The 25577-nt window shown below is 40.3% G+C and overlaps 1 protein-coding gene across 6 annotated transcripts in view; it reads left to right on the forward strand.

Moving 5' to 3' along the window:
• The first annotated feature begins 8862 nt into the window (after positions 1-8862).
• Positions 8863-25577, forward strand: part of CBFB (core-binding factor subunit beta) — a 64879-nt gene continuing 48164 nt past the window's right edge. For 3 of the 6 annotated variants that reach the window (XM_039503229.1, XM_039503226.1, XM_039503227.1), the window contains exons 1-3: positions 14048-14071; positions 15506-15656; positions 16001-16117. In XM_039503229.1, coding sequence (XP_039359163.1) covers positions 14049-14071; positions 15506-15656; positions 16001-16117 — 291 coding nt within the window. In that variant the 5' untranslated portion in view covers position 14048. Of the gene's footprint in view, positions 9012-9198; positions 9286-14047; positions 14072-15505; positions 15657-16000; positions 16118-25577 lie in introns of those variants that run through there. The other 3 variants (XM_039503230.1, XM_039503228.1, XM_039503231.1) reach the window with 2 other exon arrangements.

A 25577-nucleotide genomic window follows, 5' to 3' on the forward strand; every position in this document is an offset into this window, starting at 1 on the left:
AAGCTTATATCGGTGTGGGTGACTATTTCACCCCTAAGTGCCCAGAGGTGGAATATGCACACCCCATAAATTTTGCCAACATAGCTTGTTGTGTAAACATAGCTTAAGAGGAGAGAATTTTAGATGGACTTGACATGAATAACCTCTTCAGAATCTGAAAACTCGTACTCAGAGTAGCCATAATTCTGTACATTACCTGTTTTAAGAATGATGTCACTTGTAATGTTTCAGTTAACAGATGTATTGAATATAACATTAATGAAGAAATGCTATGCCACCAAAAATAATCTCTGTATTGTTTTCCTTTGTATATGTTGGAATACAAGCAATGTGTGACTGTAATGTATTATAGATTCTAGAAGCTCCAGATTGATACCTTGTTCAACCCCCAAATAATAAATCACGTGAAGATAAACACTTCTTGAAAATGAGAAAAGATGAGCTTTTCATGACTGTATGAGCAAGGCTGCTGTTAATATTCATTCCAATAAGTTATCATTTAAGAGTTATTTGAAGGCACACAAGCTGAAAATGTTTGTTTACTAAATTTACCGTAAAGCTAAAATGTCTTATTTTTGTATGTGCAAGTTTGTAGTTTTTCCTCTTAATAATTATTTGCCTTATGCTGTCACCTAGTACAATCATCACAGTATCAAACACAATAGAAAGGAGAGTGTTTGCACATGCTGTCACTGTGAAAACACCCTTGCTTCCTGTCTCAATTTGAGAACTAGAGAGTAGTGACTGCGCACAGGTCATAATCTGTGGGCCTGATTCTGATCTGACAGTGGTGTGAATTAAGAGTAATTTATTGGGTTAAATGGAGTAACAATGGCTAACATTGAAACCAGTGCTGTTTCATGAATTTAAACATGAGAGATCAGAATCAGGCCCTATTTGTCAGTTTCCGCTGCAACTTTCACTCTCCCCAGCCATTTCAAATTAGCACTCTGATAGTAGCTGGAATCTCCAAATTTTTGGCTCGCACATCTTGGATTTGAAAATGTTCTCTTCTGGTCATGCAGGAGCAGAGATGAGTGATTTTAGGACCTGATACATGTGATTTATACACATAACCTCTTTCTCTCTCCCCCTCTCAGATGTTAGCCACAAGTTTAGTTTGGATCAACAAAGTCAAAGCACAGAATATTTTTAGAGTTATATTAATGATACACTGATATTAACAACCCAGAGGAAGAGATATAAGATAACCACAAATAAAAAATAACTAAATGGAAGTGTTGTTACATTTAAATCTAGCTAGTATAGGAATCTAAAGGCTGAGACTTGAAATTGCAGAAACTATATTTAGCTTCTCCCAAGCATATTTAGAGAGAGCTGACTTGCCTGCAGCAGGGCCTATGTAGCTGGCAGACTACCCAGCCCTGATGAAATGTGGACCTTCTGCTGTCCTGGAACCTGTCCAGTTGTCTAAATTTATGGCAGCCCACTGACCACCCTTTTCCTGGCAAGACAGGATCTATGGTTTCTCCCCCTCACTGATGACTTTTGAAATACCTCAAAACTGTCAATTCAAGTAGGGCTAAGATAGAATAGCTCCTGTTTCTAAGCTTTGCTGTATTCAGGATGATATTTTCTCAAGAGGACTGCAATGATGGGCTATTTGATTACATACATTGGATTTGAGTCTCTCGCTTGACACCACTATAACTCAAGGGACTGACATGGAGTGGAGTTAATCCTATTTTACACCCATTGTCGTTTCAGGGAATGGAGTGAATGTCCTTAATCCTCAGGTCCAGCCAAACGGCTTGGTGCAGGGCCCACACCCTCATTCCGAGACTGGCCAGGAGTCGTTATTTCCAGTCCCATTCCCAGTTCTAACTGGTTCTGGCTGGTAATAGACTCCAGGGACTGTAACATCAGCTGGGGACTGCTGTCTGCTGGTGCCCCACTCTGACCACACTCCAGGCAGTCCTTCTGGTTATGCCAGCTTTATGCCACCCACAGATTCCTCCATGCTGGGTGAGTGCCGGGTTAGGGCAGCTTTACAGCCCCTCTGCCCTGTCCGGACACCATAAAGGGCTATATTGGGACTGAGGATCTGGCCCATTTTTCTCACTCTTAAAAGTCTTTATTTAAAAAAAAGTCCTGACGCAGTTTAGACTGTAAGCTCTGTGGGTCCCAGTCTCTAATTTGTATGGCACTTTTATGCTTTGTACGTTAGATGTAATATGAATATTAATATGTTAAGCAGTTAATATTTCTCTTTTCCTGAGTACATGAATAGATTCTTAGTGATTATCTGTACCAGAGCATCCCCCTTCAAAGAAAATAACAATAAAAATAATGGTAGCAATGACAAGTTTATTACAATTTTTCTAAACGCTGATTTTTTTATGTGTGCAGGCATGCGTGAATTATGCCTTTTGCCCAGTTAAAATGCTATTCTCGTGAGTTTTAGAAACAAGAGTCTGGATGTTCTTCCTTTTCTCAGTTTATGCCACAATCTTTAAAAGGAAAAGCTTTTTCAATAGGCAGCTCCCATGGTCCCATTGTCTAACTGTACATAAATGGTGTAGAATCATGCAAATTGGTATCAGTTTACTCATCCATGTTTTTAATAATGAATAGGTATGAAAAAGTCAAGTAGCCCTCTGGGAAAATCTGTTTAATTCTTTAATTGTATAATTCAATACACATTGCATCATCAGATGAATAATTGGTTCTGATGTTCTGAAGTCTGCATTCCATGCTGGTTTCTAGAAAAATGTCTGCATTCCCTTTACTAATTGAAAGAATCTGAACTGACTTCCAACTTATTATGATGGGTTCAAAGTATCAGAGGGGTAGCCGTGTTACTCTGTATCCACAAAAACAACGAGGAGTCTGGTATCTGAAGAATACTCCATGCATCTGAAGAAGTGGGTTTTTTACCCACAAAAGCTTATGCCCAAATAAATCTGTTAGTCTTTAAGGTGCCACCGGACTCCTTGTTTTTATGATGGGTTGTTTGCCTATGGTATTGCCTTGTTCACTAATCAGGGTTCCTCTTTGTGACATCACAAACTTAATGCTACTGGATATCTAAATGTAGCTTTTTATGCCTCTACATGTCCTTATCTTTTTTTAACCATATAATTGCTGGTAAAAGAATGTCAGAGAAGTTTATTAAAATAATAACACCACCTCACTTTTACACAAAGGAAGTCGGTATCATTATAGCCAGTTTACAGAAAGAAAAACTGATGCACAGGGAAGGAAATAACTTGCCCACAGTCATACAGCAGGCCAATGGCAAAGTAGAACCCAGGTCTCCTGCATCCCATTCCAATGCTCTGTCCACTAGGAAACACTACCTCCCATTTAGCTGTAACAGATTATGCAGGCTCTGATTCAGTGAGAGATATGGTGCACATATATTTTTAAATAAAAATCACTTTTTCTTTACAAAGCAGTTGCTTTGATTCATTAGATATGTATATTCTAGCAGACTGAAATTCACCCTGGTACAGAAGACTAGACCAAGGCCCTTTGTACCACTTGAGACCCCCATCAGAGTTACGTAGGGGGTCTTTGGACCACACGATGGATTTAGCTGATGCTGGTCTGGAAAAGAAGATCACTTTGGAAGTGGGCTGGAATGGTTTGGTGGGGGAAGTCAAAGGAAGAGGTTTTTATGGGGTCACTGGATCTACAATTCCCTACCCAACTGGTGCGAAGGGGCTACAGATGGAGCACCAGCTGTACATGTATGGAAATCCAGCCTGGCTAGGGGTACAGGAGAGAACCTGAACACTAGGGCTTTATGTGAATGGACTGAATTTCACACTTAGTGCTCATAATTATACCTTTCAAATAGTCTGTTATATTAATTGAACTGTGATTGGCTTGTATATACATACCAGCAGTATTTGATTATGCTCCAAATGCCACACATCAATGGTTTAGCGTACAGACATCTTGCTGATTAATTTGCACAATACGTGAAATCAGGATAAAAAAGGGACACAGCACCTGTACTTTGCACTTCAAATAATGCTCATCAGTAACTGCAACCTAAGGAATGAAGGCGTTCTTTGTGGAAGAGAACTTAGTAACCACAGCATATACACAACCTCTAATTTGAATAAAATTCCCTTGCTCAGAAATAACCTCTCTGTAAATATTAAAGCACCATCCTACTTCAAGTTATTCATATGCCTTAAAAATGTATAAAAGTTACTCTGAAAAGCAGTTCTGCTCTAAAAAGCGACTGTAAAAGCAACATGTTTATTGATGCTCAATTATTTCTACTTTCTGAATGCACACTCCATTACAGAGCTAACAGGCAGGCTACATTCTTATCTTGTGAAAGAATCTGCAGTCCAAATTAGACCCTTGGTGACACCTGTGCAACCTCAGGGTCTTCAAAAGATTTGCATAGGTGTCACTGAGAGGAACTTAGTAAGCAATTGTGTTGGTTATGCACAAGAAGAAACTAAATCCAGCTCATTCTTTGCTGTGATAGTTCTGCAGTGCCCAAAAGTTAGGGTGATCACATAGCAACTGTGAAAAAACAGGATGGGGGTGGGGGGTAATAGGTGCCTATATAAGAGAAAGTCCCAAAAAACGGGACCGTCCCTTTAAAAACAGGACATCTGGTCACCCTACCAAAAGTAAAAAACAGAAAAACATGGCTTTATCACTGTTAAGAGTCTTATAAAGAGGAACCAGACCTGTTGAGTAAGAAGGTGTCATTTCTCAGAGTAGAAGTGAATTTTAAAATATCAGCTCAGCTTAAAGACAAAGAAAAAAAAATGCATGGAGTAATGCATGTTATTTTGTGCCAGTGTTTCACAACCAGTAGTTAGCTGTCAGGGGACTTTCCTGCCCTGTTTCTGTGTTAAGAGTAATGGAGGCAACAAAGAGGAGGCAGTGTTTTGTTCTCTTGCGAGCAGTCCACTAATATTATTGCCTGATTTTATTTAAACAAAAACATTGCAGAGAAGAGAAGATGAAAACTTAAAGAAGACAAGTGACATGTAAAGGGTGGTGGGGAAGAAATCAGCCAAACTTAACTTTGCCTCCAAATAAAATGTGGAAAAAATATATGCCAAGGTGAAATCAACAAATTGTTAATTTGTATAAAGTCTCATTTCTTATTTAAGGGTTTCACAGCCAGTATCAAATTTGTTTTGACCTGGCACATATTTTTGGAAACTTTATTTGGAGGCAATGTTAAGTTTGGGAGAGGGACGTAAATTGGGGGAAGTAATAGTGGTGAAGGATTACTGACAATCAGGAAGCAGCTGGATCGCTACTGTAAAAAACTGGCAGTTCTCTTGTGAGGCCACACTGTTAGCAGATGCTGTTGATCCTGCTGGGAGACATGTATATAACCTTTTTCTTTGGTTCTTTAAATATGTTTTGCCTGCCTTAGAAGTTCACTTACTTTAAGAAGTACACATTTGAGTATAACTATTTATTATCATTATTTTATTATGTCAATCAAAATATAGTTTCTCTTCACTTTGACCATAACTAGAAGAAATAATAAATATTTGTCAATGATTTTGTTGTTTGCACTGTTGTAGCTGTGTTGGTCCCAGGATATGAGAGAAAGTGGGTGAGGTAATACCTTTTATTGGACCAATAATCTTCTTCATGTCTGGAGAAGGTAACCAGAGTGTCCAAGATAAAAGGTATTTACAGGGCATACCTTGTATTTAGCTTGGACACACTGATTACCTTCTCCAGACCTGAGGAAGAGCTCTGTGAAGCTCAAAAGCTTGTCCCTTCCACCAATAAAAGTTGGTCCAATTATTTTGTTGTCATATAACCTTTAAACAGGATAGACAGAGAAAACTGTAATGGCAAAAGGTACATTAATACTAAAAATAAGAAATTAATAAAAAGATTATTAGTAAAGTTGAAAGTATGTAGAAGTGGAAAATGGATTAAACTTTCCATAGAATAATTCTTCTACTGCAACTCCCCCACCAAAAAAAGCCAACAATAATAAAATCCTAAAGTAGGAAAGTCTAGAAATAAACAATTAAAGGATACAGCCACTTTGTTCATATCATCTGATCCTCCTTAATTTACAAGGACTGCATGTAAATCATGACTCCCATCCAGGCTTAACTTTGCTCTCTCAATTTGCATGAGCATATGTAAAGTTAAGAACATGTTACTAGGAGACTATAAAACCTCATTTCCTTACCAAGGGATCTATATTTTTAATATGCTTTAACTAGGCTTGGAAGGATTAAACTTTTATTGGTAAATGTCAGCAAATGTTAATTTCACCAGGCACACACAAACTGACAAATATTTCCATTGATAATAATTGAAATTTACAAACAGGCAAAGAAAGAAAAATGTCACCTAGGACTTACTAGAGTTTGATTAAGGATATTTACTTTATATATTTTGCCACCAAGTTCACAATTTGTGTTTTAATGGTTATAAAGCTTTAACTTTACAAATCTTGCTGTCCACTGTTGTTGAATAATTATGGTCTGACACCCCCACTCCCACAACAGTGAAAATGTAAATAGATAAAAATGGGAAAAACTGCTTAAACAAGCATCAATATTATTCATCAATATTATAAAAAAAATAAAAATTGAGTTCTGACAAGCCTAGCTATAACTTTAATAGAAAGGCTGCTGAAATAGAAACGGTCAAATATTGGTTGGTAAATGTACCTATCAGGAATGTCTACATATTCTTACATTTATGTAAGATACTGTGGATGGGATCCACAAAGGGACTTACGCATTGCAACGCTGAGCATCATCTCACCTAGAAATCACAGGAGCAACATTGTGAATCACAAAGCCATGTTAGGGACCTAGGCACTCTATATAATGAATGGGGAGAGACAGGCACCTCAGAGTGCAATCCACCAGCATGCTAGGTGGGGAGCTGCCTAAGCTAACCAATGGGAGATGCTGAGGAGAAGGGTGTGGGCTGAGCCCTGCCCCTCTCTCAGAGATAGGTACCTACGTTTTGGGGCTGCAGGGGGGGTGCCTAGTTCTGTTTAGCGATCCACAAATGGGATCCTACTTCCTGGAGTCAGGTGGCTTGGGAGCTTAAGCGATTTCTTGTAGGACTGAGTTAGGTGCTCCACAAAATGGGCTGAGGATGCCACTGCCAATCTTCTAACCTTAAGCCCACCGGTTAAAGCACTTTCCTAGGATATGGGAGACCCAGGTTCAATCTCCCCTTCTCTGCAGGGGTGGGGGAAGAAATTTGGGAGACCCCTGTTCAAATGCTATCAGGAGAATACGCTATGATGTAGGGCACCCTCAAATCTCAGCTGTTGCACTGTGGCCTAATAACTACTTAAGCATTTACAGTGGAACAGTCATTGGGCCAAAGGGGGGGATTGAGCCTGATTTTTCCACAACCCAAGTGAGTGCTCTAACAATGGGGATAAAGTTATAAAGTGGATGGTGACATCTCCTCCTGTGTCAGGATTTTGAATGGGACCTGATCAAGTAGGTGTGTACAGAGGCTGCCTAGTGGATTAGGCCCTACATGTGATTTAGGTGACCAAATAGCTATCTTTCCCTGATTTGTGAATTGCTCTGGGGCTCAGGCTGTGTCTACACTACTGCGGTAAGTCAACCTACGCTATGCAACTCCAGCTACGTGAATAACGTAGCTGGAGTCGACGTACCTTAGGTTGAGTTCCTGTGGGGTCTACATTGTGGGGGGTCAATGGGAGAAAATCTCCAGTCGACTTACCTTACTCTTCTGGTCAGGGATAGAGTTCAGGGATCGACCAAAGAGCGATCTGCTGTCGATTTGGCGGGTCTTCGCCAGACCTGCTAAATCGACCGCTGGTGGATGGATCTCAGTGTCCCTCCAGGCTGTAGTGTAGACCTGCCCTTAGGTGGGAGATTGGTCTCCCGATGCCTAGAAGGAGGCGGCAGAGCATGTGCCCAGAGGCAGAAACTTAGGCTGCGCGTTTAGGCACCCCCAGGATTCAGCAGGAGTTCTGTGGATCAAGGGGCAGGGAAAAGTGGGGTTTAAGCACCTAAGTACCAAGTACCGGTGTGGATCCCACCCCATCAGTAACGGCAAAGATAGCATCCTCCTCTTAGTCACAGGAAAATCTTAGTGCGCCTTCAAAATATTCCACTAGCAGAAAAGTTAGGGAGCTCTGAGGTACATTCTCAGGCACCCTTTGATTACATGAGGGCCCGACCATCAATCTAACAATCACTCTCGCTGCTTTGTTTTAATCCGTTGCTGTTACAAGTCACCGAAGCGCCTTTCCTCCGGGGAGCGGGACCAGATCTGGCAGCAGGCAGACGCGCTGCTCTTGCCTGGGCGGGACACAACAAACAAAGGGGGGGGGTAATTAACACCTCCCCCCTCCCAGCACCTGAGCCTGTCTGAACTCCCGGAGCCCCCGCGGGGGCTGGCGTGGGGCAGCCAAGCCCGCCCAGAGCGCTGCCCAGCCCCGAGGCGCCGTGTCCCGCGGGGTAGCGGCGCGTGACCGATCCCCGCGGGGTTCCACGGCCAGGAGCGTGTCGGGGCCCGGAGGCGGGGGGCGGTCTCGCCCGCCCTGCGGGGGCTCAGCCGGAAGCCGGCGAGACGGGCTGAGCGAGGGGCGGCCGCCCCGCTGCCGAGGTCCACGCGGGGGCGGTGACTCACGCCCGCCCAGCGCCTGCCAGGGAGGGGCGGCAGCTCGAGCCCCCGGCTCGCGCCGCGCATGCGCGGCAGCATCAGCCCCGGAGTTGTGAATGGTGCGGCTGTTTGGCCGGAGTTTACGAGCCGGGGAGGAAGTCGGGGGGGAGGGGGCTCGAGACGCGCGGCGGCGGCAGCGGCGCGAGCTCTGGCGGTTGCTGCTGCTGCTGCACTGGGCGCGAGGCGGCGGCGGCGCGGCCGGGGGAGGGGGCCGAACAAAGGGGCAGCGGGGCGAGCCGCCGGGGCGCGGGACTCCGCGGGGAGGCGGCGGCGGCGGCGGCCCCACCATGCCGCGGGTTGTCCCCGACCAGCGGAGCAAGTTCGAGAACGAGGAGTTCTTCAGGAAGCTGAGCCGCGAGTGCGAGGTGAGGGGACCCCTGGCGCTCCCCGAGCCCCGTCCCGCCGGGCAGCGCCCGCACCTCCCCACCGCAGCGGCGCCCGAGCCCTGTCCCGCCGGGCAGCGCCCGCCCGCCTGCGGTGCCGTATCGCCCCTTATCTCTCGCGCCCGGGCGGGCGGGATTCCGCCTCTGATTTGCCTCCTGTTCCTCGCAGATTAAATACACCGGCTTCAGGGACAGACCCCACGAGGAGCGGCAGGCCCGGTTCCAGAACGCCTGCCGGGACGGCCGCTCCGAGATCGTAAGTGCTGCGCCTCCAGCATCCACCCCACCCCCACCCACCCCGAAACCCACCTGGGCCGCTCGCCTGGCGGGGCCCCCCGCGGCGCGGCGCGGCACCGACCCGTCACGCGCGAGAACAACCCGGAACTGTGCGGAGCCCGGGCACCCAGCTCGCTGCCTAGCGGCTGCCGCTTGCCAAACAAAGCTGCGGATGCTGAACGCTTCAGCGGCAGGAGCGACTTCCTCCTCGTCTGCCCCGCTCCAGCGCGCACAGGGGGCGAGAGCTGGGTTCAGCAAACTGCCCGCTGGGGTCGCGGCCAGGCACTTAATCGCAAAACTTAGCAAAAACCCTGAACTCCCCCACCTCTCTAGGCTGCATAAAACTTCACGGTCTAAATAACTGGTGTTGCTACCAGCAAAAGTGTTTGGGCAACCATGTTTTCACTGCATAGGGAATAAAAAAGGGAAACTAAAACCCAAGCAGCCGAAGTTAAACCATCCAGCCACTTCTTTAAAGAAATAAATGTGTCTTTCTGTCCAGCAGCTTAACTAAAACGTATAGTAACCTTTTAAAATACTTTGAGGAAGAGGAAAAACAACAAGGAGTCTTTGTGGCACCTTAGAGACTAACACATTTATTTGGGCATAAGCTTTCATGGGCTAAAACCCACTTTATCAGATGCATGGAGTGAAAAATACAGTAAGCAGTATATATATTACAGCACATGAACATATATACTGCTTACTTTATTTTTCACTCCATGCATCTGGTGAAGTGGGTTTTAGACCTTTAGCCTACGAAAGCTTACACCCAAATGTTTGTTAGCCTTTAAGGTGCCATAAGGACACCTCGTTGTTTTTGCTTATACAGACTAACACGGCTACCACTCTGAAACCTCTAAGGAAGAGGAACACTTAAAGGCATTGATTTAAAACTCTCATGGATGGGTGGGGCAGAGTGGATGCTGTTTGAGGGATGTTTTGTAGAAATGTTTTGTAAAAACTATCAGTTTCAGTATGTAGGATTCATAATACGTATTCTATGACTTATTTTTAAATAAATCAAGGGATACTTTGTAAACAAGTACCTTAATATAAATACCTTGAATGTTGATTAAACAATTATTTACTTATCTGCCCCCCTAGGGAGTGGGCCTTGCATTGGAACATACGGTGGTTGTGCTTCTAAAGTGAAGCACCCAGTTATGGAAAGCTTTAGTTATATCTGTGCTCTAGAAAAGAAAGGGAAGATAAATGTTCATTAACATTTAATATTCTCCATATAACAGTATTTGCTTCTATAAAAGTTAATTTTAGAAAACTTCTTTTGCCTAATAGTAATAGCTAATTCTGCTATTACTAGAGGAATAAAAACATATGTATCTTGTACATTAGGATTTAAAAGTAGTGTTATGTATGTGAAAAAGTATTTTATAGCCAACAAAATGATCTGTGAGAGTATATTGGCAGTTCTTCCTTCACCGTTGCATATGTTGAAATTATAAGCTACTTATTTCAACTTTAAATTCCTTTGTCTAGGAAGTAGTGACTTCCAGGAATAAATAAGACTAATATAAAATTATTCTGAATTCTAGCCTATCATTTGGTTAAAATGAATTAGTAAATAACCTTGATATAGTGAAATTTAAAATGGGGGAAAAAATGCAGTCACCGAAAGCTTTTTGAAGTAGAGTAAATAATCTTTTCTGAACCAAATCAGGCACGTTTCAAACTAAACTTTAAAATTTTAAATATTTGATTTTTTTTCTTAGTGATGGTACTAGTAGACCACTCTGATCCATGAAGTAAAACAGAAGATTAATATGGCTCCATGTAGTCAAAAAAATTCTGCTTGATGTTTCTCGAATAAGATCTGTATCTTGTAGCATGCTTGTTAGTGATGTGGTTATTTGTACAGTTCCTTAAAACATTCATATTGAAAAGTCACCGATTTTTTTGTTTTGTTTTATTTTATTTAAAACAATGAAAATGGTGGCAGAGTTTTCCCCTTCACTAAGGGTTTATTTCACGTGATAGGAGGATTTACCTTTTTTTTTTTTTATTTCGGCTTAATAAAACACTTCCATCTACTTATCATAAACCTACATTACTACATAGTAAAACTAGGGACTTTTTTAGGCACAGTGTACATGGTGGAATACACCTTTACACAAATTATTAAAATAAGTTACTGTATTTACTTTAATTTGTGAATAGAAGAGTATTCTAATATAGCAGATTCCTATTATTCTAGTTATCATCCGTTTTCAACAGTTGTCTAATACAGCTAGAGGGGGATGTTTTATAATGTGTATTGTAAGTGAGCAAGGTTTATAGAGAATCTGTACAAAAAAGTAGATATTATTCAGACCCCTGCATAGCAAATCTCTTGGGCTTGTTTAAATTATTGTCATTGAGCATTATTATTATTTTTAATATTTTTAAAAGTTTACTGTTGAAAACAATTATGGATGGAGAAAAACATAAATTTTTAACCTTTTAAGGTTCCTGGACCGGTGGCAATGCACAGTATACATCTGTAACTGAGCACTTCACTGAAAACTTCAGATCTAAGTTTATAATTAGTTACAGCTAATACGGTTTGTTAAGAGTTATTTTTGTAAAATGGGAAATTACTGTCTCTTCACCGTCTCATTTCTATGCCTGCCATCTCTCCCTGCCACAACTCTGCCCCTTAAAATCTCTGGTGATGCCTGTTACACACAGTTTTTCAGTCTGTTGTTATAATAGGAAATAGCTTCTTTTTTTCTTGACCTAAGACATCTGGTTTGGTCCAGTAAGACTGATTGCTTGTTACGCATCCATTTAGAAAATGAGGGTACTGTAAGATCAAAGTTTTAAAAACTAACCAGTTAATTCAGTAAAAAAAAGTTATGTAGATGATTTGCTACAGATAAAGAATTTATTCTCATCTCTACACAGGGAGGTTTGTGCCTTGTGATGGCATTGTGTCCAGAAGTAGTCTCAGAGTAATATAAAGATGGAGTTGGGACATAAATGCGTCATACAAAGGTCACAGTTCTCTAACTTCAGACCAAAGTGATTATGTCATGAACAATTTTTTAAAATAAAAAAAGTCATTACTGAGATGTAGTCTTAAATTATCAGTGGTATATTGTTTTGCGTACGTTGAGGAGAAAGCCTGCTTACAGCCACAGTAATCTTCGAAAAGTGGTGGTTGTGCATGTAAAATAACTCCCCTGACACTTACTGTACATAAATACTCAGTTAACCTGAATGGTTCTAAACAAGTTCTTCTAGTCTATTAGGTAATGAAAAGCCCTTTGGAAAAGAAAAATAAATGTAACCAATAACCTTTACAGTCTATTGATCCATAAAACTACTTTTGAAACTTTAAACCCCCCAAACCCTGTGTTAAGCATATTTTCTGGGTAGATTTAAATAGTCTTGGTCTCTTGCGTATACATATTTTATAATCACCTATAAATCTTTTATGGTAAATCTTTTAAGTTCAAATGGAAATTTTTTTTTAAAATGTTGAACACTGACAAAAACATGGAGCTTTAAAGCGCCATATCCAACCTAAAACAACCACTGGCTGCCTGACCTGCAGAAAGTCTGTAATTTTTGAAGTCACTCTATAACCTTGGTATCAGTGTGCTGATGTGGTGGTCTGTTCCTCCTCTTTGTTGTGACTGCATAGTATCGGTTTAGATGTTACACGACCATCAGGTTTCCACTCGCTCTGTTATTTATGGCAGTCAGACTCATGGGAATGACATCCTGATGAGGATGGAAGACAGGAGTTCCTTCCATGGCTGACATCTAATCGACATGGGAATAACTTGAAAAGCCCTGGATTGACAGACACTTCTCTCTCCTTTCTAGAGCTCAACCAGAAAGCCAGAAACAGGGTTTGTGGGACTGTAGACTACTTGCTAGCTCCCTTCAAAACACTAATGATGATGGATGGTCAATACATCACTGATTTTTTTACGTACATACCGATAGTAGTCAGACATGCCTACTGGTGATAGGGAGAATAGGAGAGGCATCCCCAGCCTTCACACAATTGTGTGTGAGTGTGTGTGAGAGAGACAGACAGATGGTTGGGGAAACATGGCAATAACAGCCACGTTTACATGATACATTAGATGGGCTATTGGATTTTGTACGTGAACTATTGATCTAATGTAATTGGTTGGGGAGAGGAACACAATGTTTCTGATAATTCACATAAGTCTCAGTATTTTTAGATAGCCTATAGGCCAGATACAGGCTAAGGCTGCACAGTTCCAGTGGGAGTTGGCATGCATTCATATTTTCAGTCGTCTTTTTTATTATTTTCCCCGCCTTCAAGCTTTTCTATGATTTCCTGGATACATGTAAGGATTTCTTCTCTTGGTGCTTCACGCTAGGGTGACTTTTCCCCAAATAGAATATACTACTGCAGAGCTAGCATCCATGGGCCATCAGAAACTTGTGCAGTCTGGAAAGCTGCAAAATTCAGCTGGTCAGCCCTTTCAGAGTTTTGTATTAGCGTGTGCATGTTTGTTTTTAATAACAGCCTTAGTTTTTAAAGGCTAAAAATGCTGAGAGGATGGTAGTAAAGCTGCTTGGTGTTGGTGTTACTGCATTGTTGATTCAGAACAGTGTTTTTAAATCTAGAAAATTGTTTTTCAAAATATTGTATTTACATATGAGCAAACAAAAAACTACGAATTGGGAAAATAATGTAATACAAAGAATCTCCACCAGAGTTCTGATGACAATTGCTCTAGTTCAGTTCTTACGGTTTACATGTTACCTGAAGCTGTTGGAGTGTATCCTTAAGTTACACTTCTGTCTAGCTTTTTACTGCACGTTTATACTATTTAAAATGTTTTTCTTTGTATGTTTTGTATTCTAAACAGATTAATATATTTGTACAATATCACTTTGATACTAATGACTGCTGTCATCAATTTTAATGACTGTCTGTGTTGGCTTAATGGGAATGCTCAAAAACTGCTTGTAAGAGAAAGTCAATAGATGAAACCTAATCACGGGATATTAGTCTCCTTCTGTTACAAAAATGTCAGGGCAAAGCAGGTTTCATTTTCAAAGTGAGAGATATTGGTCCTATGACACTGTTCTTCTACAATGACTTATACAAAATGACGCAGAGCGAACTATATTTTAAGTGATAGTGTAGTAGAGTGATTTTTTTTTATTACCGCTAAGTTGCTGAATTCTGCGTTGCTTAGAGGAAACATCCATTTTATGCTCCTCTCAGTAAATCATCTCTCTAAATTCAGATTATTTTGAGCTATATTTTTATGTACTTTTTATGAATAAACTGTTTTCTGGTTTAGTATTCTTTTAAATTTAAGTGAATAATGGTAGCCAGTCCAGAAATTTGATTGTAAGACATTCTATTTGATATAACTATATTTTAACAGTATGTTCTGGTATAAGTGTGTATCCGTGTGTGCATATTTAAACACTGTACTATATCATAACTGAAACGGTGAATCAGAATTCTACTTCTACCCACATTGTTTTCTCCCTCCCAGCTGTGCAAGTTGGAGCTCTCTTTCCCTGTTTAAATTGCTGTGATATCAGTGGCGGCTCCAGGCACCAGCACTCCAAGCGCATGCCTGGGTGGCAAGCCGCGGGGGGCGCCCTGCCGGTCCCTGCGAGGGTGGCAGTCAGGCAGCCTTCGGCAGCTTGCCTGCGGGAGGTCCCCGGTCCCGCAGATTCGCCGGCTTACCTGCAGGAGGTCCGCCAGTACCGCAGCTCTCCCGCAGGCAAGCCGCCGAATCCGCGGAACTGGGGACCTCCCGCAGGCAAGCCGCCGAAGGCTGCCTGACTGCCATGCTTGGGGCAGCAAAAAAGCTAGAGCCGCCCCTGTGTGATATGCATAAGTCTAAACTTCTTATGAATGAAAATGAAACTTTATTTTCAGTTGAAGTTGAAGGTCATGGTTTACTTGAATACAAGGGTTCTCATTTCTGATAAGGTTAAGTCAATGTCCCTTCAAGAGTTTTTGAGAAAGAATACAACAGATTTCTCATACATGGAACATCTACTAATCTGGATTTCGCTGAAGTGTTTGCCCACTCACGCACTAGCTATGGTGGCAACAAGATTTCACAACTTGACAGTATAACATTATGCGGTATATGGAGGGGTAAATTGATGGTGCGTTCGCTCACCTGTCTGTCAGCATGCAAAATAAGGGTAAATAAATATTTTCCTTGCATTTTTGTCTTTAGATCTCAGGTAATATGCCTCCCGGATTTATATATCTGTGAAAAACAGATAGGATTTTTTTGTTCAAAATCTGTGCTCACAGTAACAAGTCTCTGCAGTTCACTTTCTTCTGAAAGTTCTTCTAACTGGGAAAAATACTACTTTTTACAACATGTAAGCACTTTTTTAGTAGGTTTTGGTACTGAGTTGTTGGTATGGGATTTCTTGACAGAATTCTGAAATAACAGATTCTAATGTCAGCAAAAACTGATTTGAAAGAAAGTATTGATTCCATGTTGTATTTTATATCCGAAGCAGCCAATGGCAAATGTTGTCAAAATGGAATCAGATGTTTGTAACTTAATACTTAAGAAAAATGATGAGTGCATGTTTTTGACTTTAAGTATTCTCTATGCTGCTTGGCTTAAGACATAAACTGATGTAAAAATAAATGACTGCCTGCATAATTTATGTAATGTCTTGCTCCCTGATCCTGTTTGTATTGATTTTTCTAAAAGGCTTTTGTGGCCACAGGAACCAATCTGTCTCTCCAGTTTTTTCCGGCCAGCTGGCAGGGGGAGCAGCGACAGACACCTACCCGGGAATATGTCGACTTTGAAAGAGAGGCAGGCAAGGTAAGAAGGAAATTGTTGCAATTCAAAGATTTTTTTATGTGCAGTGTCAGTGGGCTTTTAATATAAACTGTGTGTATTATTTGAAATTCTTAATGTTCCACAGTTCAATGTGTAGTAGAGTTAGTTATAAAAATACCGATGAAAATTATTAAGATGAAATCTGCTAAATTTCTCTAAGGATTGTTAAAAATAAATTTTAATTGTAACTTACTTTAAAACACTTTTTATATTTCTTGGGGAAAGGTATGTGAGGTAATACTTGGTTCTTTCCTTCTATTAACTTTCATTTATTTTGGAGGGCAGAAGCCCACTTCTTCATAATAAAATGTTTAGGCACAACTGAAATTTGTTAGCTTTTAATATACAGTAGACACACCTTTGGGACTTCATTAAAATAACTTGCTAGTTAAGGTTTGTAATCTTAGAGAAATTTTCATTAGTCTCACTGAGCACATTCCCTTGGCAGGGCTCAGGTTGGCAATTGATATGAAGTGTAGGAATTTGCTCTTGTTCGTCCACTGGACATTTTTTGCTTGACTTTTACCATCGCAAATTATAAAGAATAAATACTACTTTAAATACATTGCTGACTTTGCCTGTTCTGCTGTTCTGAAATGGTTGATCATAGAATACTAGGGTTGGAAGGGACCTCAGGAGGTCATCTAGTCCTCCAACCCCCTGCTCAAAGCAGGGCCAATCCCCAGACAGATTTTTGCCCCAGATCCCTAAATAGTCCCCTCAAACCCAGGGTTGTGAATTCAATCCTTAACAGGCCAATGCTCAAACCACTGAGCTATCCCTGCCCCCTGACAAAATTCCTTAATGGCACAGTAGCACTTTATTAGTGTTTAGGTTATATCTTTCATCTCAGAAAACGCGTGTGAGAGGTCACTGTGATAAACTTACTGTTTTTTTTGTTTTGGTTAATGTATGGTTTCACTGGATAGGAAAAATACTTAAGAAGAATGCTTAATGGATATGTTTCTCTGTACTATGTAGGCTATATGGGCCTGATCCAAAGCCATTGTGGTTAGTGAGACTTTTCCATTGACCATGGGCTTTGGGTCAGACAGTGTATATACTCTTGGACTCCCCCCCGGGGCTGGGTAATTTTTCTGTAGTATTGTTTTCTAATAACACTCTTTTTTTTATAAAGGTTCTTAAAGGGACTTGCTCAACTTAAAACTCACACTATCTGTTTTCAATCTTCTTTTGTTTCACGTAACTACTAACGTTAAAAACAACTGAAAGACAAGGAAATATTTCATAAAGTTTTACATAATGGCCTATTGAGTTTTCCCATGTCAGTATAAATAGGAAAATCTGATTGCAAATTCTCAAAGGACTTACTCAGGGTCAAATGTAGTACCTGAAGTTTCTTTTAACTCGTATTTTGAAATTAACTGGAGTTCAAGTTGATAGTTGTATCATGTTTGTGTTTTGTAAACCTATTCTGCTGTACTGTGGAAGCCTGCAAAAGATTTAAAAAAAACAACACCACATTTTGGGCAGGGAGCAGCGGGAAGGCTGCTGAATTGAGTTTGGCTCTTACTGAAAAATATTGATTCTGGCTCATAATTGAATGAGGAATTTTTTCTTGTGACATAGCAAACTGAAGTCTGTATTTGCCTATTCTAAAAATAAACAATTTTATTTACTTCCATGATTGATTTTTTTTTTAACTTTGTTTCCTTGGAATGAATTTTTAAAGGGGTGAATTAAGAACTTAAGAATGGCCATTCTAGGTCAGACCAGTGGTACATCTAGCTCAGTTGCCGGTGCCAAATGCTTCAGAGGTGATGCACAGAACAGGTTAATTCATCAAGTGAGCCATCCTCTGTTGTCCAGTCCCAGCTTCCAGCAGTCAGAGATTTAGGGAGACCCTGAGCATAGGTTTGTGACTGAACATCTTGGCTAATAGCTATTGATGGACCTATTTGCCGTGATCTTATCTAATTTTTTTTAACTCGGTTATACTTCTGGCCTTCACAACATTCCCAGCAGGTTGACTGTACATCATATGAGGAAGTACTTTCTTATGGTTTGTTTTAAACCTGCATCCTATTAATTTAATTGTGTGACCCCTGGTTCTTGTATTGTGTAAGGGTAAATAACACTTCCTTATTCACTTGCTCCACACCATTCATGGTATTATAGATCTCTATGATATCCCTCCCCTCAGTCATCTTTTTCTAAGAACAATCCCAGTCTTTTAATCTCTCCTCATATGGAAACTGTTCCATACCCCTAATCATGTTTGTTGCTCTTCACTGTATTTTTTCCAATTCTAATGTATCTTTTTTGAGATCGGGTGACCAGAACTGCGCACAGTATTTCGGGTATAGGCATACCATGACTGTATATAGTGGCATTATATTTATTGCCTTATCTATGCCTTTCCTAATCGCTCCTAACTTTGTTAGCGTTTGGTTTTTTTGGACTGCTGCTGCACATTGAATAGATGTTTTCAGAAGCTATGCACAATGTCTCCAAGATCTTTCTTGAGTGGTAACAGCTAATTTTGTGTGTATTGTTTGGATTATGTTTTCCAAGTGCATTACTTTCCATTTATCAACACTGAATTTTATTTGCTATTTTGTTGCCCAGTCACCCAGTTTAGTGAGATCCCTTAGTTAACTCCAAAGCTGACTGCAAAAAGTTACAATCTTGAATAATTTTGTACTGTCTGCAAACTTAGCCACCAGATTTGCAGGAATTTAGTATATACTACTGCAAAGCCAAATAGAATTGATCTTATCACTGTATGCTACTTGCTTTTTACATGTTAGTTTATAGTAAACTTTCAGAATATTTGGCTAAATGTAAGTCTCCTTCTGTATTTTTTCATTTAGGGCCATTTAGAAGTAGAAGATCATCCAATAAAAGATGAATGGTATTGTACTGTACTTGGGACAAATCATGAATTCATGGGTGTGATATCAAGCTTGTACTATACAGAACTTGGTTTAAAGTGAAGTTGCTCCCATAGCATGTTGAGAAGAGAAGCAAACAGGGTAGAAGTGTTCTATCATCAACAGAAAGCACATAATGGCATTATAGTATTGTAGTTTAGTTGTCTCATTTATTCTTTATATAACTTTGTAAGGAGTTTTATGATTTTTTTTTGCACATATTCAGCTGTCTCTATACTCAGACATGTGATTTCTGTAGCTCCATGCAACAGTTTTTTGTAAGCTTTAACTCTTGAGGCATTGGCATAATGTGTGTTTGTTCATCACTGGAGCTGTGCCAGCAAGGCATGTTTTTAATTATATGAATAAAATATAGGCTATTGAGGGAGCTGTCATTTAATTATTATTCTAGGCATAACTCTGAGATCCTGAATGTAGATAAAGTTAAACTTACAAATACTGGAATCTTTTTATTCTAGAATTCTTTACTGTTTCAGAGTGTTTGGTTAACCAACTAATGTCCCAGAAATAGTTTATTCAGGATTTGTAAGTGCATTACTGCCGACTATAAACAGTTTTTGTTCTTAATCATGTAATTTTATTCTCCAGATAAACACTTTTCTAAGGGAGCTTTAAAAAAAATTCCATAGTTGAGTCCAGTTTGTTGTCCAGGGAAAATGAATTAGCATCCTGTTCTTTATCCACAGAATAGGAGTCTGACATACGAGGCCTTTTTGAGGATAACACATTCCTTAATAGTTATTGGGACTCTGGGGGATAGATCTTCGCAGACAGATATGTGCAATTTGAGTTATTTTGTACCTACAAGGATATATACGTTCTAGAAAATTGGCCTCTAGAGCCTAAAGATCATAAAACAAAATCTTTCAACGATCTTCTAAAAATAAAAAGCTCAAAGGAAGTGTAGGAGTTACACAGTGGATCAGACTTGTGGCCCACCTAGTCCAGGGTCCTGTCTGACAGTGGCCATCACCATATGTTTCACAGGAAGGTTCAAGAAGCCCAACAGTAGGCAGATGTAGGGTAATCTGCCCACATGAATGTCTCATCCTCATCCCTATGAGTTAGAGATTGGTTTAAACAAGGTTTTATTTCTTTTCAGATTCCCTTTGCTAGCATTAACTATTGTAACTCTGGATATTTTTATCATCTATGTAAGTTGAATCTGTCTCTGAATATTGCATTGTTTTTTACATCAACAACATGCTATGGCAGTGTGGTCTGTATTGTGAGGAAGTATTTCCTTTTATCAAATTTGAATGTTACCTTTTAATTTCATTGAGTATCCCTTTTGTTTTTCTATTATGTAAAAGAGAAAATAGAAGCCCCTGATATTATTTTAAATGCTTTTATTATTGTAAAGTTACTCTCTCACATCTCCATCCATGTGAGGTTTTTCTGTCCCTAATCATTTTTGTCATGCTTCTCTGAACCTATTCTAATTTTACAACACTGTATTTGATGTATGGCAACCAAGTACTGCACACAATATTCCAGAGGAAGCTGTGCCATTGAGTCATAAAACTTTATATTTTCCCCCATATTAATCTCCATTTCATTCCTTATGCAGTTAAACATCTTGTTGTGTTTTTTTTTGACGACAGCTGCACATGATCAGAGGTCCTCCACACAGCCAGCCTCCAAGATGCCTGTGTCTTTTCTTGAGTTCATATAGTAACTTTAGACCCTTGTAAAGTGTTTGAGTAATTGAAATCTCTTCTTCCGTTTTGCATTAATTAGTATTGCCATTGTCTGCCATTCACCTAGTTTAAGTCCTTCTGACATTTATCACTCTTCTTCAAATTATGCCACGGTTGAGATCATTAATAAATATATTAAACACTGGGTGGAGTATGGTGCATTGAGGCACCCTGCTGTTAACCTTTTGCCAAGATGTAAATTGACCATTTATTCCTATTTTGTTTTCTGTCTTACCCAGTTTTTCATGCATAACTTAGTTTCTTCAGCTTCTTGTGAGGGACTTTCTCAAGGTCCTGCTGAAAGTATAAATAAATTGTTAACCAGTTCTGCTTTATCCACTACTTTATTGACAGACTTTTCTTTGCTGAAATCAAGCTGGTTAGACTCAGTCATTTTTTAATTACTTTTCCAACCAATTTACTGATGTAAAGCTTACTGATCTGTAATTCACCAGATCACCCATTGCACCTTTTTAAAATAGATTTAGAATATTTTTCTATCCTCCAATCCTTTGGTATGGTGGCTTTTTAAATGGGGTTTCATATTTTTGCTAGCAGCTCAGCTGCTTCATGCATGAGCTCCTTCAAAACTCTTGGAGGTGTATCATCTAGGCCTGGTGACTTGTTTCTTTTTAAATTATCAGTCTGTTCCAGCATCTCTTTTTCTGACACCTCAGTCTCTTATAGTACCTCATCTTTATTGCCAAAAAAGGTCAGGTCTGTAGTAGGTATTTCCCTGACATCCTTTGTGGTAAACTGATTCAAAAAATGAGTTAGTTTCTCAGACATGTCCTTATCTTCCTTAACTGCTCGTTAACCTTTGGTAATCTAGTGGACTCCTCAATTTTTTTCAGGTTTCCTGCTTCTTGTATATTTAAATAATTTGTTTTTATACCTATTTCCTCTTAAATCAATTTTTATCCTCTTAATTTCCCTCTTACATATAGCCTGCTGTAACTTATATTTGTTTGACTTCCCTAGAGTTACAGTTCTTTCAGAATTTTTTGTTTGAATATCCTCTCAAGCCTTGTTAATTAACTATATTGTTTATTGCTTGTCTTCCGGGTTCCCTTTTTTTGTTAGGTGCCTTCTGAGGTACTATTAGTGTTTCCTTAAGTAATAGGTAATTAAGGTAATAATTGGAGATATACCAATCTCCTAGAACTGGAAGGGACCTCGAAAGGTCATCGAGTCCAGCCCCCTGCCTTCACTAGCAGGACCAATTTTTGCCCCAGATCCCTAAGTGGCCTCCTCAAGGATTGAACTCACAACCCTGGGTTTAGCAGGCCAATGCTCAAACCACTGAGCCTCCATTCATTTAAGGGTTTTACTTCATTTGACCTTAGGGCCTTCTTTACTAGCCTCTTTATTTTTTTGAAATCTTTTAAAAAGTTTGGTATCATGGCATCAGGGTTTCTTTTTAACATTAGCTCTTAGGATGTAATTCAAGAATTAACAGTAGTAGAACAACTAACTCCTCTGTATTACTTAAGACTAAGTAGAATAGCCTCCTCTTATGTGCTTTAGCTCTTCCAAGAGCCAGTCACATAGTGTTAAGAAATTCCTTCTCTAGACTTTGTCCTATTGTGTCTTTTCAACAGTTTGTATGAGGGTAATTGAATCAACTGATGGTATACAATATTATTGTATTGAGTAAGTTATATAAAAACTGGTGACACACTGGTCATGAATATCATTGCATGATGTATATACCGATGGTGTGTAAATAGGTGTGTGTGTGCGCGCGCGCTGGAAATATGTTCCTAAAATATGTTGTGGGGGCAGACTTGGCAAACAAGTCTGCTCTAGAAAAAGGAATGTCGATTTGCCCATCTGGGTTAAGTTTTTTGTAAGCCATAGACCATGAAAGACCATTTACAAAAAAGGTAAACAAAGCAGTCAAGCTAACAAATAGTGGGAGAAGCAACATGGTGAGCACACTGGGGAACATACCAGAGTTTGACATCCCTGAGGTCTTCTTGGCTCCTGAGACAAAGGCAATGGACTCTGGGAAATATAAGGGGAGCAAAAAGACATTTTAGTTATCCATCACTTAGGGGACAAAGGGGACGGCACTCTCTGGTTCTGTGAACCTTGGATCCTTTTTCCTAAAGGCTGGAGATGCTAGTAACTTAAGGTGAGAAACTGTGTTGGGCAGAGACATAGCTTGATAGAATTAAGTTTTAGGTACTAGAAGTGTTATTTTTTGTTTTGTTTGTAACCTTTTTCTTTATTCAATTCTTGCTTGGTATTACTTAAATCTGTTCTTTATAAATAAACTTATTCCTGTCTTATTACAAAAGCATCTTAGTGCTAGATATTAAGATAAAGAATGGGTCCTCAGCGAGCCAGCAGTTGGTGTGTGCACTGTCTCTTTGGAGGCAGCAGGCTTGATAATTCTTTGAGTATCCAGTGAGAGTCACTGGACGCTGCAGAGAAGCATCTCTGGGGAACTCTGGAACTGAGTGTTACCTGCAAGGCAAGGATAAGAATGTCAGTGTCTTGGAACTTTTAGTGAGGTGGGCAGACTTAATGTGACAGGGAGCTGATGTACAGTCTAAATGCCAGTAAAGCTCTCCCTTGTTGAAGCAGAACGAGGTAACATAGTGGTTTGCAGTTCTGGGTGCCCTGAGCAGAGTGTTACAACAATACTGTCCCTGTTTGACCCCATTTGTGAAAGAACAGATGGTAATCAGTAGGATTCTCCAAGGGCCATCTTACCATGGTGTGCCTCCTCACAAGGAGACCTTTAGGTCTGTGTGGTCATAACATTATCACTGCCTTTGAGTAGCGCACAGAACATCTAATATGCTCTACTTAGCTGGAAGTCCAGGGAGGAACTGTGATTAAGAATGGGCTTTCAAAGTCCTTCAATTCAGATCTGTAGTAACTACATGTCCATCCCGCTTTACATCTGGAGCTTGCTTAGAAGGTTTGTATGCTTAAGGCACTTGGGCCCTTTGAGCACAATCCCGTTCATAAAAGATTTTTCTGATAGGATGATTTTATTGATCCACTGACCTAGAATTCAGGAAATCCAGGTTCAGTTCCCAGCACTGTAGACTTCCTATGTGACATTTGGACAAGTCCATTTAATCCAATGATATCTAATCTCCAGCATGAGGGCCCAAAGTATTATTTCAGAAAGGTTAGGGGCTCACAATTAATACTTTTTTGCTACTCAAGGACTGCCACTCCCTCCTCCAGACTATTTTAACCTGTACCAAGGCTGTGGCAGACAATCAGGGAGCAGTAACCGGTTTATTCTTGGTTTCGTTTTGGATAAATTCATGGTGGCTAAGTCCATAAATGGCTATTAGCCAGGATGGGTAAGAATGGTGTCCCTAGCCTCTGTTCGTCAGAGGATGGAGATGGATGGCAGGAGAGAGATCACTTGATCATTGCCTGTTAGGTTCACTCCCTCAGGGGCACCTGGCATTGGCCACTGTCGGTAGACAGATACTGGGCTAGATGGACCTTTGGTCTGACCCGGTACGGCCTTTCTTATGTTCTTATGTTCATTGCTTCTCCTTTTTCTCTTTCTTGGTCTGCTCTGGATACTTGTGGTATGGGGTAACTATCCTTTGATACTCAGTTCCCATTGACTTGGACAGAACTTGTCAATCTCCTATCCTGCTTTCCCTGGAGCTCCCACAGCCCAGAAGGGAATCAGGGAATGGTGCAGCCAGAGATTTTTTTCTTTTTTTTTTTTCTTTTTTGTGATGCAGCTGTTGGTCAGTAGGGTTGCTGTTAAGTAGCTGAAGCAGTGCAAGGACAGCAGTTTGTCTTTATAGAGTTATGCATAAGGCATAAATGCAGTAATGTTGTCATTGCAGACTGACACACTTTCAGAACAAAAACTTCAGGTTAGCAACTTTTTTAGCATCTCCATGCTTACTGAGATTCATATCATTCCTAGCAACCCTTTTTTAGGTCCCTGTAGTACTTTGTCTGCAATTTGTAAAACTGCTTTTGCCTTAACTCGAGCTTTTGTTACATGTTGTAGAATCACCACTTTATTCAATAGCATTTTATATGTTTCATCTTTTTCTAGTGGTCTAAACTCGGCCATCTACGCTGTAAAGGCAAGACTTGAAATTTCCTAATACCAGCTTCTAGCTTCCTAATATTTGCCAAGTGAGAATGAAAATAGAATAATTGTATGAGTTAACGTTCATAGTGGGGAGCCAGCTATAAGATTTATGAGTGTTGCATGGATTGCTATAGTTCCTGAAGTGCTTGCAGCATAGATTTGGGGGAAAATCCAATCTTTGGGTTTTTTGTGATTCTCCTTTGTTCACACTTCGGCCTCTGTTTACTAGACAGAGTTGTGTGTGTTTCATATTTTTTTTCAATGTAGGAGAGAAGTAAAAGCTTCATCTCATTAAAGATTTGACTGAGTCTAGCTCTTTTTGTGAAATTCAGTTAAAAGAATACCTCCACCTTTTAAAAAGAATTGTACAAACCTATGAGTTATCTAGACACTTACTACTAAAAACCTTGGTAACTTAAAATGATTTTTCTGTAAATTATTGGAATGCATCTGTGACGGAGCGATTCTGGCGGGACCCAACTGAGAGTGCCAAATCAGGACCAACTGCTCAAACAGGGCAGTTACAGCCCCAGGCTGGGGTTTTTCCACCTCTAAGGCAAACCAAACCAGCCAGACAAAAGGGACTTTGGTCTCACCCCACTGGCTAACCACAAGTCACACAAGCAATTTCCTTAGACACTCCAGTCTCCCAGTATCACCACCAGTGCACTCGTCCTGGGGATAAATGGTTATGAAAACCAACACCCCAATAAAAGAAAAAGGTTCTCTCGATC

The sequence above is a fragment of the Mauremys reevesii genome, linkage group 16 (assembly GCF_016161935.1).
Source record: "Mauremys reevesii isolate NIE-2019 linkage group 16, ASM1616193v1, whole genome shotgun sequence".
Taxonomy (NCBI): domain Eukaryota; kingdom Metazoa; phylum Chordata; order Testudines; family Geoemydidae; genus Mauremys; species Mauremys reevesii.